At 53.0% G+C, this 15,114-nt stretch overlaps 2 protein-coding genes across 2 annotated transcripts; one reads left to right on the top strand and one right to left on the bottom strand.

Annotated features, from left to right (window-relative positions):
- The first annotated feature begins 538 nt into the window (after positions 1-538).
- On the top strand, positions 539-4,264 carry LOC108639751 (C-type lectin domain family 2 member B-like). The gene is made up of 6 exons (XM_025895123.2): positions 539-595; positions 2,175-2,332; positions 2,679-2,786; positions 3,081-3,262; positions 3,514-3,614; positions 3,916-4,264. The coding sequence occupies exons 2-6, from the start codon at positions 2,245-2,247 to the stop codon at positions 4,073-4,075; spliced, it is 639 nt and encodes a 212-aa protein (XP_025750908.1). The 5' UTR covers positions 539-595; positions 2,175-2,244; the 3' UTR covers positions 4,076-4,264.
- Positions 4,265-4,871: 607 nt separating this feature from the next.
- On the bottom strand, positions 4,872-10,571 carry LOC108639745 (killer cell lectin-like receptor subfamily B member 1B allele A). The gene is given in 6 exon segments (XM_018072971.3): positions 4,872-5,031; positions 8,220-8,329; positions 8,556-8,710; positions 9,137-9,265; positions 9,549-9,668; positions 10,291-10,571. Coding segments are annotated over 6 exon segments (771 nt in total). The 5' UTR covers positions 10,388-10,571.
- Positions 10,572-15,114: the final 4,543 nt, after the last annotated feature.

Raw genomic sequence — 15,114 nt, 5'->3', positions numbered from 1 at the left:
CCTTGGTTGAGAACTCTTAAATATTTGTAAGTAAGCAAGGTGCAAAAAATGGACTTTGTTCCTTCAAAAATGAGCCACACTGAGAGTTGTTGGAGAACAGCAAAACAGCCAAAGAGCTGTAAACTGAAAACCACACCTCTGTGGTTGACTCCCGTCCTGTCTGTGGCTCAACAGACTCAGTTCCGAGAAATCATCCACCCGTTGGCAGCTGCCCTGCGAGGTGAGTACTCCAGAGCAGCTCCTGGGCTGCCAAACTCGGGGTGGTGGGTGCTCCCTGCCCACAGTGAGCCACGGCTGGGACAGGGCTGAGCCCCCACATCATGGTCTTGTCTCTGGGGGGGCTGCAATGACCACCTGATTAATTAAACGTGGCACGTTGAAGGGGAAGGGGGGAATAAACGCCAAAAGTCACAGTTTTACAGCTGGGTTTGGTGAGGCTTTTGCTGCCATGGGGTTGGTTTGAGTGTCTGCTGCGGGGTTGTGCTGGTTTGTCATTTTTGCTGGTCCTTCAGTGATTTTGTTGGATTTTTTCAGCCCCTTGTTGCTGACAGAGTTGCTTCTCGGAAAATAAATGAGAAAATCGTGGTGAAAAGAGGTAAATAATGATATAAAAAGGACTTTAATTTGTTTCAGTTGAGTGGAATGAACAGTGATTTTGGGGGGAGCTGGAGCGAACCAGCTGGAAACCAGGGTGGGCTTGGGAGGGATTGAACCTGGGCAGGAGCTCGGGCTGCACCAGGGGGGGTCTCACAATGTGAACCTTTGGGGGTCTTTTTAGGGGAATTTGTTGAATTTGTACAGTCAACACTGGGAGGCAGAAATTAGTCATCATAAAGGAGCAAACATGTCAGTGGGACTGGGTGAATCAGTAACTGCACTGGGTCTCTTTTAGCTTCAAATTGACACTTCAGTTTTGCAAATACCAAAACCTTCACCAGTCCACTGGTTTCTGGCTCAGAATTGGGTTTGGGAGGGATTAAACCTGGCCAGGAGCTCGGGCTGCCCCAGGGGGGGTCTTACAATGTGAACCTTTGGGGGTCTTTTTAAGAGAATTTGTTGAATTTGTTCAGTTGACACTGGGAGGCAGAAGTTAAAGTAGGACTGAAATTTTGGCTTGAAATGAGGGGTCTGAACCTGTGCACGTGGACTTCTGCCAAGTCACAAGATATGACTTCCTTTAATTTCTGAGCTTTGTCCTGTTCAGCTTTGGAAACCTTGAGGGTGCGGAAGTACCACCCTCTTCTGGCTCATCCTGTTTTTGCTCCTTTCTCCTACCAATTTAACCCTCCCACTGCTCTGGAAACGCTGCATCTGAGCATTCCTTGAGTTTCCTCCTGCAAATCCCCTCTGAGGGAACGGCTTTGTGCTTTTTTCACATCTGTTTACCCACAATCAAACCTTTGCAGCTTTCAGAGCTCACTTTGGCAATGAAATATCGCTGTTTTATCAGGACACGTTCCTGTTGAGCTTCTGTTGGTACGTTTGCTGCTGATAACTTAACACAAGACCCAAGAGGACCAAAAGCTGCTGCCCCTGTTGGTTGGGGGTGCAGGGAACTAAGTCGTGCTCCTGCAACAGTGGGCACGGGGAGGGGAAACCAGAGCCGGGTTTCCTGTGAGCAAAACAAGCTTGTGGGGAGCCACAAACAAAAAACCCGAGCAGAAGAGATGCTGTGAACTGTTACAGGCTACTTTCCATCCTGTGTGTTTTTGCAAAAGGGCCCCCAAAGCACAAATTCTGCTCCAAGCCCTGGTGCCTTTTCCTCCGTTTTGGCAGCAGTTCCTGAGCCCTGAACAGGCTCCTGTCCCCTGCAAACACTTCAGCTGCCTTTGACCTGTGAGCTCTCAATGGCTTATTTATTTAATAAAGTGTTTTTAAACTTGTCTTTCTCTTTCCTTTCTCCTTAATTTGTTGGGGTTGTTTTTTTCCTCCTTAATCTTTTGTCCCTCCTTTCTCTTTCCCTTCCTTATATTTTCCCCTCCCCTCCCTCTGTCCTTTTGTGCCACCTCCTCTCCCAGATGTGTGTTCAGCCCTGCCAGATTGTGCCCTTGGCACCACGACAACGCTGAGAGCCAGTGCCAGCCCCACAGGGGCTGTTGTGGCTGGCTGGGCTGTGCCCAGGAGGTCTCAGCTCCCTGCAGGTCCCCTCAGCCTCTCCTCTCCTTCCACCCCAGGCTGCCGAGTGCTTCCACCCCACAGAGCCCAGGGAACGTCAGCCTCGGGCCCTGAGACTTCTCTGCAAGGATGGGGAAAGAAATCCAAAAGCCAAATTCTTCAATCCAGGAAGAAACACTGAACACTTACAGCCATCCAGAGAAACAGTGCAAATGGAGTAATGCTGGGAAAACCCCAAACATTCCGAGGGAGGGCGGGGTGTGGGAAGAGCATCTCACTCCGAGGCAGCACCAGTGGGATGGGGATGGAGCCTTTGGGTGGGTGTGGAGCAGCCCAGGCACAGCTGCACTGAATTCCATGCTGTGGAATTCACCTCTGGAGGCTGAAGATCCATCTCCAGGCCCTCAAACACACATCAGTGCCTCTGAAGGACTTCTGAGCCCCCAGAGGGGTCCCTGGATGGGCCTGGGTGGGGCTTGGGATGGAGTGAGGGTCCAGCACAGGAGGGCAAAGCAGAGGGGAGAGGAGCCAGGCCATCCTCACCCTGCTCTTTCCTGCCTCAGGGTCCTACAGAACCGAGTCAGACTGGAGAACATCCCTCAAGGTGCGTGTTCTCACTCAGAGTGTGCTCCTGGGGATCCTCAGCTTGAGCCTGCTCGTGGCAGTGACTGGTGAGTCCCACCCAGACACCCCCATGGGGAGGATCCGGGCCAGGCACCTCCGTTCTGGGAGATGGGAGGATCCCAGGACCTTCTTGGCATCAAGGGAGGCTCCCAAAGTGGGTGACTCCCCTTTTTCTCTGCACTTTGGTCCAGGCACCTGCTCCTCACTCGGTCACAACATTCCTTTTCCCAAGACAATCATCCCCCAATCTCCTCTGCTAGAAAAAAAAACCCAAGGAATCAACCCCATTTTGCTGCTTTTCAGGGCTGCCCACGTATCTGACTCAGCTTTCTGTGTTTCAGTTCTCGGTGTGAGACCCCCTTTCCCTGAGCCGGAATTCTCCCACGTGTGCCCAGACACCTGGCCTGGTTTCCAAGGAAAATGTTATTATTTTTCTGAGGCTGAGGGCAACTGGACCACGGGTCGGGAAAGATGTGAGGCCCTGGGAGCTTCACTGGCCACCATAAGCACAAGGGCTGAACTGGTGAGGACTGGGATGAACTGGTGAGGACTGGGCTTGAGCCTCTGCAGCAGCACTGGGGTGGGAAACACAGGGAAAACAAGAGGATAAATCAGCCCCAAACCCCCCAGGCTGGCCCCAAAGTGCTGCCAGTGCTGGAGCCGGGAGCCAAGCCCTTGGGAAAAACCCCAGGCCTGGCTGGGGGTGGGCACAGGAGGGAAAGAGGAGGTGGGGAAGACAAGACTGGCCAAAGCCAACGTTTCTTTGCCTTCCAGGCCTTCCTTCTGCGCTATAAAGGCGAAGCAAACCACTGGATCGGGCTGGGAATGAGGGATAAGGGCTGGGAGTGGATCAATGGCACGGCCTTGAACGGCAGGTGGGTCCCTGTGTCCGTGCTGGAGCCCCGGGGTGGGCCCCAGGGATTTCCTGGAGTCTGGGATGCCCCATCCTGGGATGGGCACCTTCTCCTGCCCCGTGTCCAGGCAGCTCCTGGCTTTCCATGGGGGGTTGGGATGGGCCGAGGTCGCTGCCCCCCAACCCTGATCAGAGAATTGGAGACCCCCCCAGCCAAAGCCCTTCTCTGCCAGAGGGGAAATCCCAGCTCTTCCTAATTTTTAGGGGGGAGTTTCCTTCTTTTTATTTTCCCTTTCTCACTCTGGTCCCATTGGCATTTGCAGGTTTGAGGTGAGGGGTGGAGGACCCTGTGGGTACCTGAACTATGGGTGGATCAGCTCGTCCCTGTGCCACACGGAGAAGAACTGGATCTGCAGCCGCCCCAATGACTATGTCCTGTGGAAGGGGAAATTAAGAGACCCCAAAACAGAAGTTTCACCCTAGATCTCCAACCAGATGAGGGAGCTTCACCCCAGCACTGCAACTGGAACTGCTGGGGGAACATCTCAGTTGTCTGGCTGTGAAATTTTCACTGAATATCTCAAAAATATCTTGTATCAGAAAGCACCTCACAAGGATCATGGAGTCCAACCCTCAGCCCTGCCCAGGCCCATCCCCAGGAGTCACCCCCTGTTCCCCAGAGGATCATCCAAACCCTCCTGGAGCTCTGGCAGGTTTGGGGCTGTGCCCACTGCCCCGGGGAGCCTGGGCAGTGCCCAACCAGCCTCTGGGGGAAGAACCTTTTCCTGGAATCCAACCTGACCCTGCCCTGGCACAGCTCCAGCCCTTCCCTGGGGTTGGCATCCAGAGGGACCTCGAAAGGTCCTCCAGCAAAGCCTTGGACACTGTCTCCCAGGGCACATTCCTGGAAAAGCTGCAGCCCATGGCCTGGACAGGGTTGCACAGGAAAGCAGAGATGGAGCCGCTTGGCTTATTGTTATCTGTAGTAATATAAAAGCATAAAAATAACTCTTAAGTATCAGGAACCAACATTATATGACCCTGAGAGAATCTCAAGGGGAGCTCAGCAACTTTAATGCAGACATGGTGAGATGTATCCATGTGTGTGTGAAATTGCTTGGGAGTATTTTTCTCCTGCTCTGTAAATGCTTAATTAAAAAGTAGATATAGAGAAAAGTCACTAACAGGAATTTACTGCTTATGTAACAGGGTGCATAAACCATGAAAAAATTGTAATAAAATTTTTTTTTGTACCACACGATGTCCGTGCCCGAGTGTGTCAGGTGGAGGCATCATCCAGCTTCCCAACTGTGGGCGAGGAGAGCTGGAAAGGGGCTTTTTGGCAAACCCACTTGTGGTCACTGGCACAGATATCAAGATCCAAGCTCTTGCCTTTCAGGGTCCCACACCCTTCATCCAGCTCCGGCAGGTCCCCAAACCTGCACGACAAAGGGTTTATTGGCTGAGAGGAGCAAAAAGTGTCCCAGTCCTGCCGCAAAGGAGACAAAGGGGTGTTTCTCTTGCCCTTTTCCTGCACCGTTTCCCGCTGGAGGTTCCTGTCTGTGAGGGCGGTCAGTGCAGTGCAACCTCCCATCGCCTTTGTCGGCGACGTTTTCGCGTCCACCTCGTCCCCGCCTTCGTCGGCGATGTCACGGGCCCGTCGGAATAAAACGCTCCGGTGGCCAAGAAATCGAGGCGGCGGCGGCGAGCGCGTGTTCGAGGTGCAGGTGGGAGCGCCGGGGCTCGGGGAGCGGGAGGGGGCGAAAAGGGGGGTCTGGAGGGTTCGCCCTGCCCTGGGTGGTGGATGTCAGCTGCTCTGGCTTTGGCTGGGGGGATGTGAGGGCTGGGCCTGCTCAGGACAGCTCCATCCTCACGGCCAGTGGCTCTTTCCAGCTCTAGGCAATTGGTTCAGATCCTGCCGAGGGCTGACTGTGTTCCTGGTGCTGTCTGTGCTCCTGAACGTGGCTTTTGTGGTGGATAAGATTGTGCTGGCAGGTGAGGAAGGAGCAGCTGCCTCAGCACAGAGGCAGCTCTGGGCACAGGGCTGGGCTCCCTGCTCCCTGTGGAGGGGAATCCTCAGACCTTCTCCCTTTCTCTCTCCAGGAAAAAGTCACAGAGAGATTCCAGTTACACCTAAGGATCCATGCTCTGTGCCTTCTCTTGAGGCCTGGGATCAGCACAACAGCATCTGTTACTCCCTCCTGAAGGATGAGAGGACCTGGGAGCAGGCTCAGAATCGGTGCTCCAAGCTCAGGGCCTCCCTGGCCATGCTCAGTGACGAGGAGATGGTGAGTGAGGGGCTCTGGGGGGTGTGGATGGCAGAGGGGAGGCTGGGGGGGGTTTCTGGCCCGGGGCAGCTCTCACTGCCCGCTCCTCTCTCCCTCACAGGACCACCTGCTCTCTCCCTCCCAGGACCACATCTTCCACCTCAATGGCAACCTGGATTACTGGCTCGGGCTGCGGAGACGGGGCGAGCGGCTGCAGTGGGTGGATGGCAGCAGCTACAACTCCTCGTGAGTCCCGGGGGGACGGGCAGGGGATGGGGGGGATGAGGCTGCTGGGACTGTCCCTCCTGGGCAGCGCTTGTCTCCTCATCTGCTGGGGGGAATGGGCAGAGACGACCTGTCCTGTTAACAGCCCTGCCCTGTAACAGTGCTGTCTCTGCTCCTCATTGCAGGCTGGAGGTCCTTGGCAATTCAGAGTGTGTGTACCTGGCGGACTGTACTCAGGAGCGAGGACTGTTCAAAGCAGCTGCCGTACCTCTGCAGCAAACCCCAAACTCCCTCATCTGTAATAGAAGTGAGGGAGAAAGGACCTTCTCCATCCTGAAGACTCACAACTTTCCTTTTTCCACTAGCCCAGGGATGTCCTTCTGCAGGTGAACATTTGCTTTGTGACACATCTCAGCACAACCTCAGGAACCTCGGTGCCTTTTGTCATTGTCACCTCAGTAACTGGTCTCAAGGAGGTGAACCTGCAGGGACATGATGTGGAAGTGGATGTGTGCCTTTGTGGACTAGGGGTGTCTTTCTCCAGTTTTCCTAATTTTCTATGACTATATGTTTACACCTTAACGATGCAGATGCATAACACTACGTGTGCATATGAAGTATTCATCTGCTGCTCAACACTACACGAATCTGTGAATGTGAATGTACAATGTCCTGATTGTGGTCTCAGCAGAGTTACTGTATCAGTGCTGCCGCTCTGCTTCTCTCTCCTTCTCCTTTTTTACCCATTTATATTAAAGTTTGTACGACCCCACCGCTGTCCCTCGTGTCCTGGTCGGGGCGGGAGCTGCGGGGGCCGCTCGCCCCGTGCGGGTGGGGAAAGGTCCGAGGGAACACCCGCGGGCGCCGGGTTGGCCCTGTTCATCCTGAGGGAGCCAAGATGGCGGAACGCCCTCACAGAACCTCCCTCACAGTCACCCTCACAGAATCATCCTCACAGAGGCGCCATCACAGAGTCGCCCTCACAGAACCACACTCACAGAGTCACCCTCAAGGAACTGCCCTTACAGAACTGCCCTCAGAGGCGCCCTCACAGAGTCATCCTCACAGAACCGCCCTTACAGAATCCCCTTCACAGAAACGCCCTCACAGAGTCGCCCTCACAGAATTGCCCTCACAGAATCACTCTCACAGAGTAACCCTCACAGTCGCCCTCACAGAATTGCCCTCATGGAATCGCCCTCACAGAACTGCCCTCACAGAACTGCCCTCACAGAACTGCCCTCACAGAATCGCCAATTCCACCCGTCGGTGACACCCATTGAGGACGGGGCTAAATGGCTCTTTGAGCCGTCACTCCCATGGGGTGGGTTTAGAGCGAAGACACCGAAGGGGCGGGTGTTGGAATATGTGTGTTTATTTTAGGACAGTTTGGTTGCAAAGGAAAGCAGGGATGGAGCTGCTTGGCTTATTATTATCTACAGTAATATAAAAGCATAAAAATAACACTTAAGTGTAGGGACCGAGATTATGTGACTCTGGGAGAAACTTAAGGGGAACTTGCAAGATAAATGCAGATGTGGTGATAAATCCGTGTGTGTGTGAAATTGCTTGGGAGTATTTTTCTCCTGTGCAGAGAATGTTTAACTAAAAAGTAGATATAGAGAAAAGTCACTAACAGGAATTTACTGCTGATGTAATGAGGTGGATAAACCATGAAAAAATTGTAATAAATTTTTTTTTTGTACCACACGAGGTCCGTGCCCGAGTGTGTCAGGTGGAGGCATCATCCAGCTTCCCAACCATGGGCGAGGAGAGCTGGAAAGGGGCTTTTTGGCAAACCCACGTGTGGTCACTGGCACAGCCATCAACCTCCAAGTTCTTGCCTTTCAGGGTCCCACAGAACCCTTTGTCCGGCTCCTGCAGGACCCCAAACCTACACGATGAAGGGTTTATTGGCTGAGAGGAGCAAAGTGTCCCATGACCCCAATGTGCCTCATAACCAACCCCAACATGCCCCATGACCCCAGTGTGTCCCATGACCCCGACTCTTGGTCTGCAGAGTGTTGCCAGAGGAATAAGAGACCCTTGCATGGCCCCCAGTGATGTGGGGACGTGGATCGGGGTCTCAAATGGACCAAAGCAGCTTTTTACCCCCCCAGACCTCGGACACTCACCTGTGGGGGTCGTAGGGGGTGTTGTCCACCCACGTCCACTCCTTCTGCCGCGACCTCAACCCGACCCACACCGACCACGAGATCCTACTTGTGACACTCTTGACGTTCTCCTGGGACATGGAAGGGACCGGTTGCTCCAAAAAAATCTCTCCATGTGGAGTTCCGTGGGGTGCAAAGCCACAGAACAAACCTGACCGCCAAAACCTATGGGACATGAGCGGCCCCATGCTCTGAACCCGAAACCCTCCTGCTACTGGGAGCCTTTTGCTCCCCTGCCCCCCTCCCTAAAAACCCAGGACTTCTGGGTCCTTTCTAAGCCTTCTCCTTCCTGTTTACCATTTCTGTCTCGTTCTTGAGCACCACCAGCTCGGAGCCCTGATCTTTGCAGCTTTTCCTGCCCCGAGTCCAGTTCCCCGATTCCTTGGAGAGCCAGTAGCATCTCTCCCCACGGAGCTGCCAGTCCTGGGGGCACAGCTTGCAGCCAGCAGGGGCTGGGGAGGAGGAAAGGCCATGAATGAGACACCCCAAAGGTGAGCAAGGTCTTCCCTGTCCCCCCAAATGAAAGGCACCAAACCCTCGAGTCATTTCCCACCCTTGTGGTTTTTCTGCTCTGCCACCATGGAGGAGGAGGAGGAGGGAGAGGAGGGGGGAGAAGAGGAGGAGGAAGAAGTTGGGTGACCATGAGGGCAGAGCAAGTGGTTGGGGTGCAGGAAGGGTGGTGAGAAACATCCCCCCTTGGGCTGACCATGCTCCTCCGGGGAGGTGGGACCGCCAAAAATCGCACGGAAAAGAGAATTCTTCCTTAAAAATGCTCCTTTTTGCCAAAGAACCCTCAGTGCAGGGTCTCCTCGCAGGAGGAGCCCCCCGAGGTCCCACCTGAGCCTCTCCCAGCAGAACCATGTGGGAAGGGGGCTCACCTGGGGGGCTCTGCCCCTGGGGCTGGCAGAAGTACTGCACCAGGGATGGGAAGATGCATTGCTCCGTCTGGTTCCTGGCCTGGCTCTCAACTCTGGTGTCACTTTCAGGACCTGGAGATCCCTGAAAAACTGGGAGCAAAGACGTGGGAATGAGAAGCTGAAGCCAAGCCACAAACCCCACAGAGACAGGGCGAGGTTTGCCCCACAGTTAATGAATTAGGCCCGAAGCCCACGGGTCTTGCCCTCCCTCCCTTGTTCATGGGGATGCTCCAGGTGTGCCCAGAGGGGGTTTTGCTCTTGGCTCTTGTGTCTGCACCAACCCTCCAGGACCTGAACCGCTGCAGCAAACCCAGATTTCCGCTCCCAGACCTCTTGCCGGGGTGTGAGATGGAGATAAGAGCTGGTTACTCACCACTCACATTTTGGAGCACCACCAGCACCAGCAGGACGAGGTGCCCCAGCGCCCCGGCTGTGAGGAGGACTCTGTGCCACCACAGGCATGGGGCAGGAGTTGGAAGAGGCCACAATTAAGCTTAAAAATTGTAAAAAAACATGAAGAAGATTGGAGGTTTAGAGGAAAAACAAAACCAAACCCCTCTGCTGAGCTGTGAGTTGGAGCAGAAGTTTCTGGTTGCTTTGCTTCCTCCAAAGCCATAAATTCCTCCCTGACAGGGCTCGAGCCAGGGCAGCACCCCCGGGGAGAATTGGGGGGCTCAGGGGGTGCAGCAGCCTCGGGAGCAGCCTCAGGGACCCAGTGACAGAGGGCAGGACCTGGGAACTCCCAAACGGGTTCAGTTTCCAGCTGGGAGTTGGTGGCCACGGGTCCCTCCAGCCCTCGACACCTCCGGGGTCCGAACGGGGCTCGGCCCCTTCCCTGCCCTCCCAGGGGTGGTGACTCCCCTGGGGCTTCCTGGGGTCCCTTTTGGCCACCAAGGGAAGGGTCTGGGAAACAAAACTGTTCCAGTTCTGGAGATTTTCCAGCCTCTCCTGTCCCTGTCCTGCTCCAGACAAGCCCAGACCCCATTTCAAAGGCCACCCCGTGAGCTTGGAAACCTGAACGTGGGGATGGAGAAGCGAAGGGACCCCAAAGGTAACGGACCCAAAACTCTTCCCAGGGCCTGAAATAAGCCTTTTTTCCCCCAAAATACACTCACCAGGACATTTCTCAGCCGGAGAAGGCTCATTCCCAGGATTTCTTAGATCGGCATGACCCATTTCCCCAGCCATGGTGGCTCTGGAGGTCGTTGGCATGTCCCGAGAGCGACACCAGCCTCAGACACCTTCTCACCTCGTGACCAACGCGCGTCCGGTCCCAGGAAATGGCACCAACCGGGCCTTTTATGTTTCTTTGGGGTTTTTTTTAAACATATCTCTCTATTCTGCAGCCTCCCCTGTGCCTGGGGAAAGGGTTAGGGTGTCCCCAGCCAGGAGGAGGAGGAGGGCGCTCACCTGGAGGTGCAGGAACACGCGCAGGGTTGGGCCGAATGGCAGAAAATTATTAAATTAATCAAATTAATTTATTAAATCAACTCAAAAAGCCTCTGATTGAGGTTTTTAGGGGGTGAGACTAAAACGTGACAGGTGATATTTGGTGTCGCTTCCCCAAGAAGCATCTCCCGGGGGAGTGGGGGTGGCAAAAAGGCTGGAGCCATGGGAGTGTCAGAACCAGGCAGGGCAGGAGGAGCTGACTCCCCCTGGTCATTTAGGGTTTTTTTTCCCCACTTGTCTGACACCCCCTCGTCCCTCTCAGCTCCATCGGTCAGGACACGGTCCCGTTCTGGGGGGGGTAGAGCCGCTCCTAGGGGGCACCAGGGGGACAGAGTTCGGGTAGAAAATCCAAAAATCTGTTTTGCCCAGCTTGGGAAGAATAGAACAAACAGAAGTGAGGTGGGACCCCCCAGCAGCCCTTGTGTGCTGTGTCCCCCCGAAGCCCTCCCTGGGGTGCTGGGGGGTGACTGGGCACACTGGGAGCACTGGGAAGGGGCTCAGCCCCACCTCACCCCCGGGAGCTCCAAGGCTCCGAGAGCCGCGATGGAACGTGCGCGGGTGGAGCCGGGGAATGGGTGAGGCTGTCGGGGCTAGATGGGGCACACGAGACGGCGGGGAAGGCAATAAACAGTAAAATGGTGAGGAAAGATAAAGCCCGTGGCGGTGGGGAAGGCAGGCAGACCAGCTCGGTGGCGGCCGAGGAAGGCAGGCAGACCCGCGACTCACACTGTATCGGGGAGGGGTTACTTTATCAGGGAAAAAGGTCTGAGATATACAGACACGAAAAACGGACACCGTTGCTAGTTCAACAAAAAACCCCAATATTTATTACAAAAAGGTGGCCAAGAAAATGAACAAACCCAAAAAGGGAGGAACGAGGAGAGGAATAAGCCCCCAGCGCGACCTCCCCAGTCACCCAGCTGTTGCCTATAAAGGTCTCTTACCGGCCTAACATACCTATAATTATCCAGAGAAGAAGTGGCATCCTCGGAGAGTCAGTAAGTTAACAAGCTGGCAAGCGTCCTCGCCAAAAGGCAACGTTGTCCTTGAAGTAAAGCTAGCTCCCTGCAAGAAAGCACTGTCTGCTTTTTAAACAATTAATTGAGAGACCACAACCTCCCAGGTGTGGCCAGCACCGCCCCGTCAGGGGTTCCCAATCCCACCCCCTTGGTTATGTCAGTGCCCCCCTCCTGTGCATGGGTGAGCACTTTGGAAATCCCCCCAGGCAGGCGCAGTGAGTCCTGGGGGTCTTTCCCAATTGAGTCTGGGGGTGAGCCTTCCTCACCTCATCATCACTTTCTCCTCCAAATGCCCTTGAGGAGCCATTAACCAATCACAGGAGACCAATTAAAACAGTTTATACAGAAGTTCTCCCTCCAAGGGCAAATTCAGTGTTTTATCAGTGAACTTGGCAGGAAGAACTATAAACTACTGCAGGTGGCTAAGGCCAAACACAGACCAAAAATATCATCACAACTCCATCCTAGTACATGCCACCGCGTGGTCTGTGGTTGGACCATGGCACAGGTTAGAGTTTCCCACAGTGAAAGTCCAGACAATATTATCTTGATAATCATGTCCATCTCCAGGAAGGAGGTCCAAGTGGGATTCAGTAATCAGCTGCTGGAAGTCAACAGTCCTTTGGACAAGCATTCTCCGGTTGGCAGATGTCATTCCCAGACAGATGAACAGGTGTGGTCCCTTATATGGGCTTAGACAACACAGTGAAGCTCCGGGCTTCCTACACACTGTAGCTTAAACCACTGAACAATTTTTATACTTTCAGTTCATCTTTTATAGTATGAAGTGGTTGACTGCCAGCCACAATTTCTTACAGGCCTATCAGGAGCCATCACAGGCACTGTATGCCTGGAGTTTGATTCAACACCAGACACCATTCCGGTTTAACCAAAAGCTCCTACAGATAATTTGCACCCTCTGTGCAGGTTCGAGGCCTCATCAGGGGCAAATCATCCTGCCATAGCTTGCCCCTGACTGCAGTCAATCCCCTCCACCTCATGGAGTGATAGTGCAGGTATCTCTTGCCTCCATGCTATAAAAGTAACTATTTCTGCACCTAACTAGAATGTTACTAGTTCATCACAAGAAAATTGCAGGCATGATGCGAGCCAGAGCCCATAGGGAGGTCCACAAACATCAGTCCTTCCTTTGCAGTCTTGCCAACCAGCCTTTTAACATAAGACTTTTCTTCTGCGAGGCCCAGCACCTCACCCATGGTTCTTTCATGATCACATATGTTCTTGTGTAGACTCGTAAGCCAACGGGTTTATGTCATTTGTGGATTCCAAGTAATTCTTGCCACCTGCTGTAACACTACTGGGACAAAACACATACAAATATGAGCACTGCAAAACAATGTCTGATCTTCACAAACATCACCAGTGTGACATGAACAGCACAGAAACGGATCACTCTATGCAGTGATGACCATTAGGCTTCAGGATGTTACAAGTTCTACAGTTTTCCATTGTCTTCTTTCCCCCCTTAATGACATGTCTGCCTCATCCCAGGAGGCAAAACCAAGCAAAATTGCAGACACTCTGCATACAGCAATCACATATTACCTTCACATCCTAAAGCCAGGGCTTAGCCTTAACCTTTAACACTGCTGCCAGAATAACTTGACAGCACACCGGTCAGGAATAGTATTCCAATCCTGATTGTTGCGTACCAGTAATACCAAACAAAGCATAACCATCTATTTTGTCATTCAAGATCCATGGCCTGCACTGAATAGGCTAATGCAGGAGTAGTCATGTCTGTAACCACTGTATCTTCCTGGACCCTGGCCAGACTCACTGAGAACCACAAATGATAAACAAGGACCACCTGACAGACATTGTGCATTACACGAATCACAACATCAGGTGTGGACAATAAGACACACAACAGACAGGTACACGATAACTGAATCATTACACCAATTAGTAAGAGTTAGTAGACACAAATGAATCATGTTTAGGATATGTTTCCTTCCATGTGATATTCGGGCTGGTCTTGTGCTGTGCAGCATTCACTGATCTCTGTCCAGAATTCTTGCTCATGATAAGCTTTCATCAAACATGCTGGAAGTCAGCGGGGTCCTGTGGGAAACAAAACACAAACAACCCCCCCTTCCCATACTAACAACTTAATATCTACTTGAGGTGTCTGTTTGTGACCCCAGCTCACACCTGCCCACCGTGTGAACTAAATGGCCACCGCGTGAACCGAAAATTACCACCACGTGAACCTAAATTAACATGGCTTTAAACTTTCAGGAACCTAAACCCACAATGACTTTGAGGCTGGCAGCTGCTGTCTCACTGCCCCCACCAGGGCCATAAAACCCCATATCCACTAGCACCCTCAGGGGACAGAGTATCAACCTGTTCCACGCAGGTTAATTCAGAAGAGTCACAGCATAACATACAGAAGAGTCACAGCAACTAATTTTTTACAACAATCGTGAAAACAAAGCTCAGCTAATTCTCTAATTGACTTCTCTGTACAAAGCTCGCTCCTAAAAATCCAACCTTTCCAGAAGGCACAGTTGGGTCTGGAAGAGGCCCTGCTGCTCTGCACCCTCAGAGGAGAAACCAGCTCCTGGGGGCTGCTGGATTCCACGGATTAGATGCTATTAGCCATGCCAACTTGACAAACATAACCATAAACTCCCTAAACAGGGCTTTCAACACAATAAGATCCCAAACATAGGCACAAATTAATCAATCAGTGCAAAGTTCCAACTTTTTTTTTTTTCCTCTCCTCGTCAAATTCAATACTATTCTTAACCTTCTTCTCTAAATTTGACTATAACGTGTGCAAAGGCATCCAATTGCCCATGTGCACCCAGCACCTGGTGCTTGCTGGCCTAAAACTCAAACCACACTATATAAACAATTTTCCCTTTTTTAAAGTTACCAAAACCAAAAGTTATCTCCCTGCTACCTCAGCTGCTGAGGCTGCAGCTCTCCCTCTGCCCAGGGAGGGGAAGAGAAAAGGAGCTGCTTTTACTCTTCTTTTTTTTCCTCTTCTTGACTCACTACAGCTGCAAACTGCCACCTCCCCCGCCTCCGAAAAGGAGGGGGTAAAAAGCGGCCGAGAAAAGGAAAAAAAAGTCAGTATCTCTTTTTTTCCCTCTGCCCGCTGCAGTTTGCTGCTGGGCTCCTGTCAGCCCCCCTGTGCGAACTCCCAGTAAATTCAGTTAGAACACATCCTGGCGTGGCCCCGGGACGGAAAATGCCTGCCCCCCCTCCCCCGAGTTCTGGGCCTAAGAACCCATCCTGGCATGGAACCGGGGGGAAAGCCTGACCCCCCCCGGGTCCCGGGCTTAAACACAGACCAGCGTGGCCCCAGGGAACTTTTACTTCTTCAGGTCCCGGTTTTAAAAACAGCCTGGCGCATCCCCAGGGAAATGCTCCTTCCATGGGTCCGGGTTTTAAATACTGCCCGGTGCGTCCCCGGGGAAATGCCCCTTCCCCAGGTCC

Source organism: Manacus vitellinus, unplaced genomic scaffold, assembly GCF_001715985.3.
Source record: "Manacus vitellinus isolate BGI_N305 unplaced genomic scaffold, ASM171598v3 ctg7180002432842_pilon, whole genome shotgun sequence".
NCBI lineage: Eukaryota > Metazoa > Chordata > Aves > Passeriformes > Pipridae > Manacus > Manacus vitellinus.
Note: the sequence above shows the minus strand (reverse complement) of the source record. Positions and strands in the feature narration are given on the sequence as shown.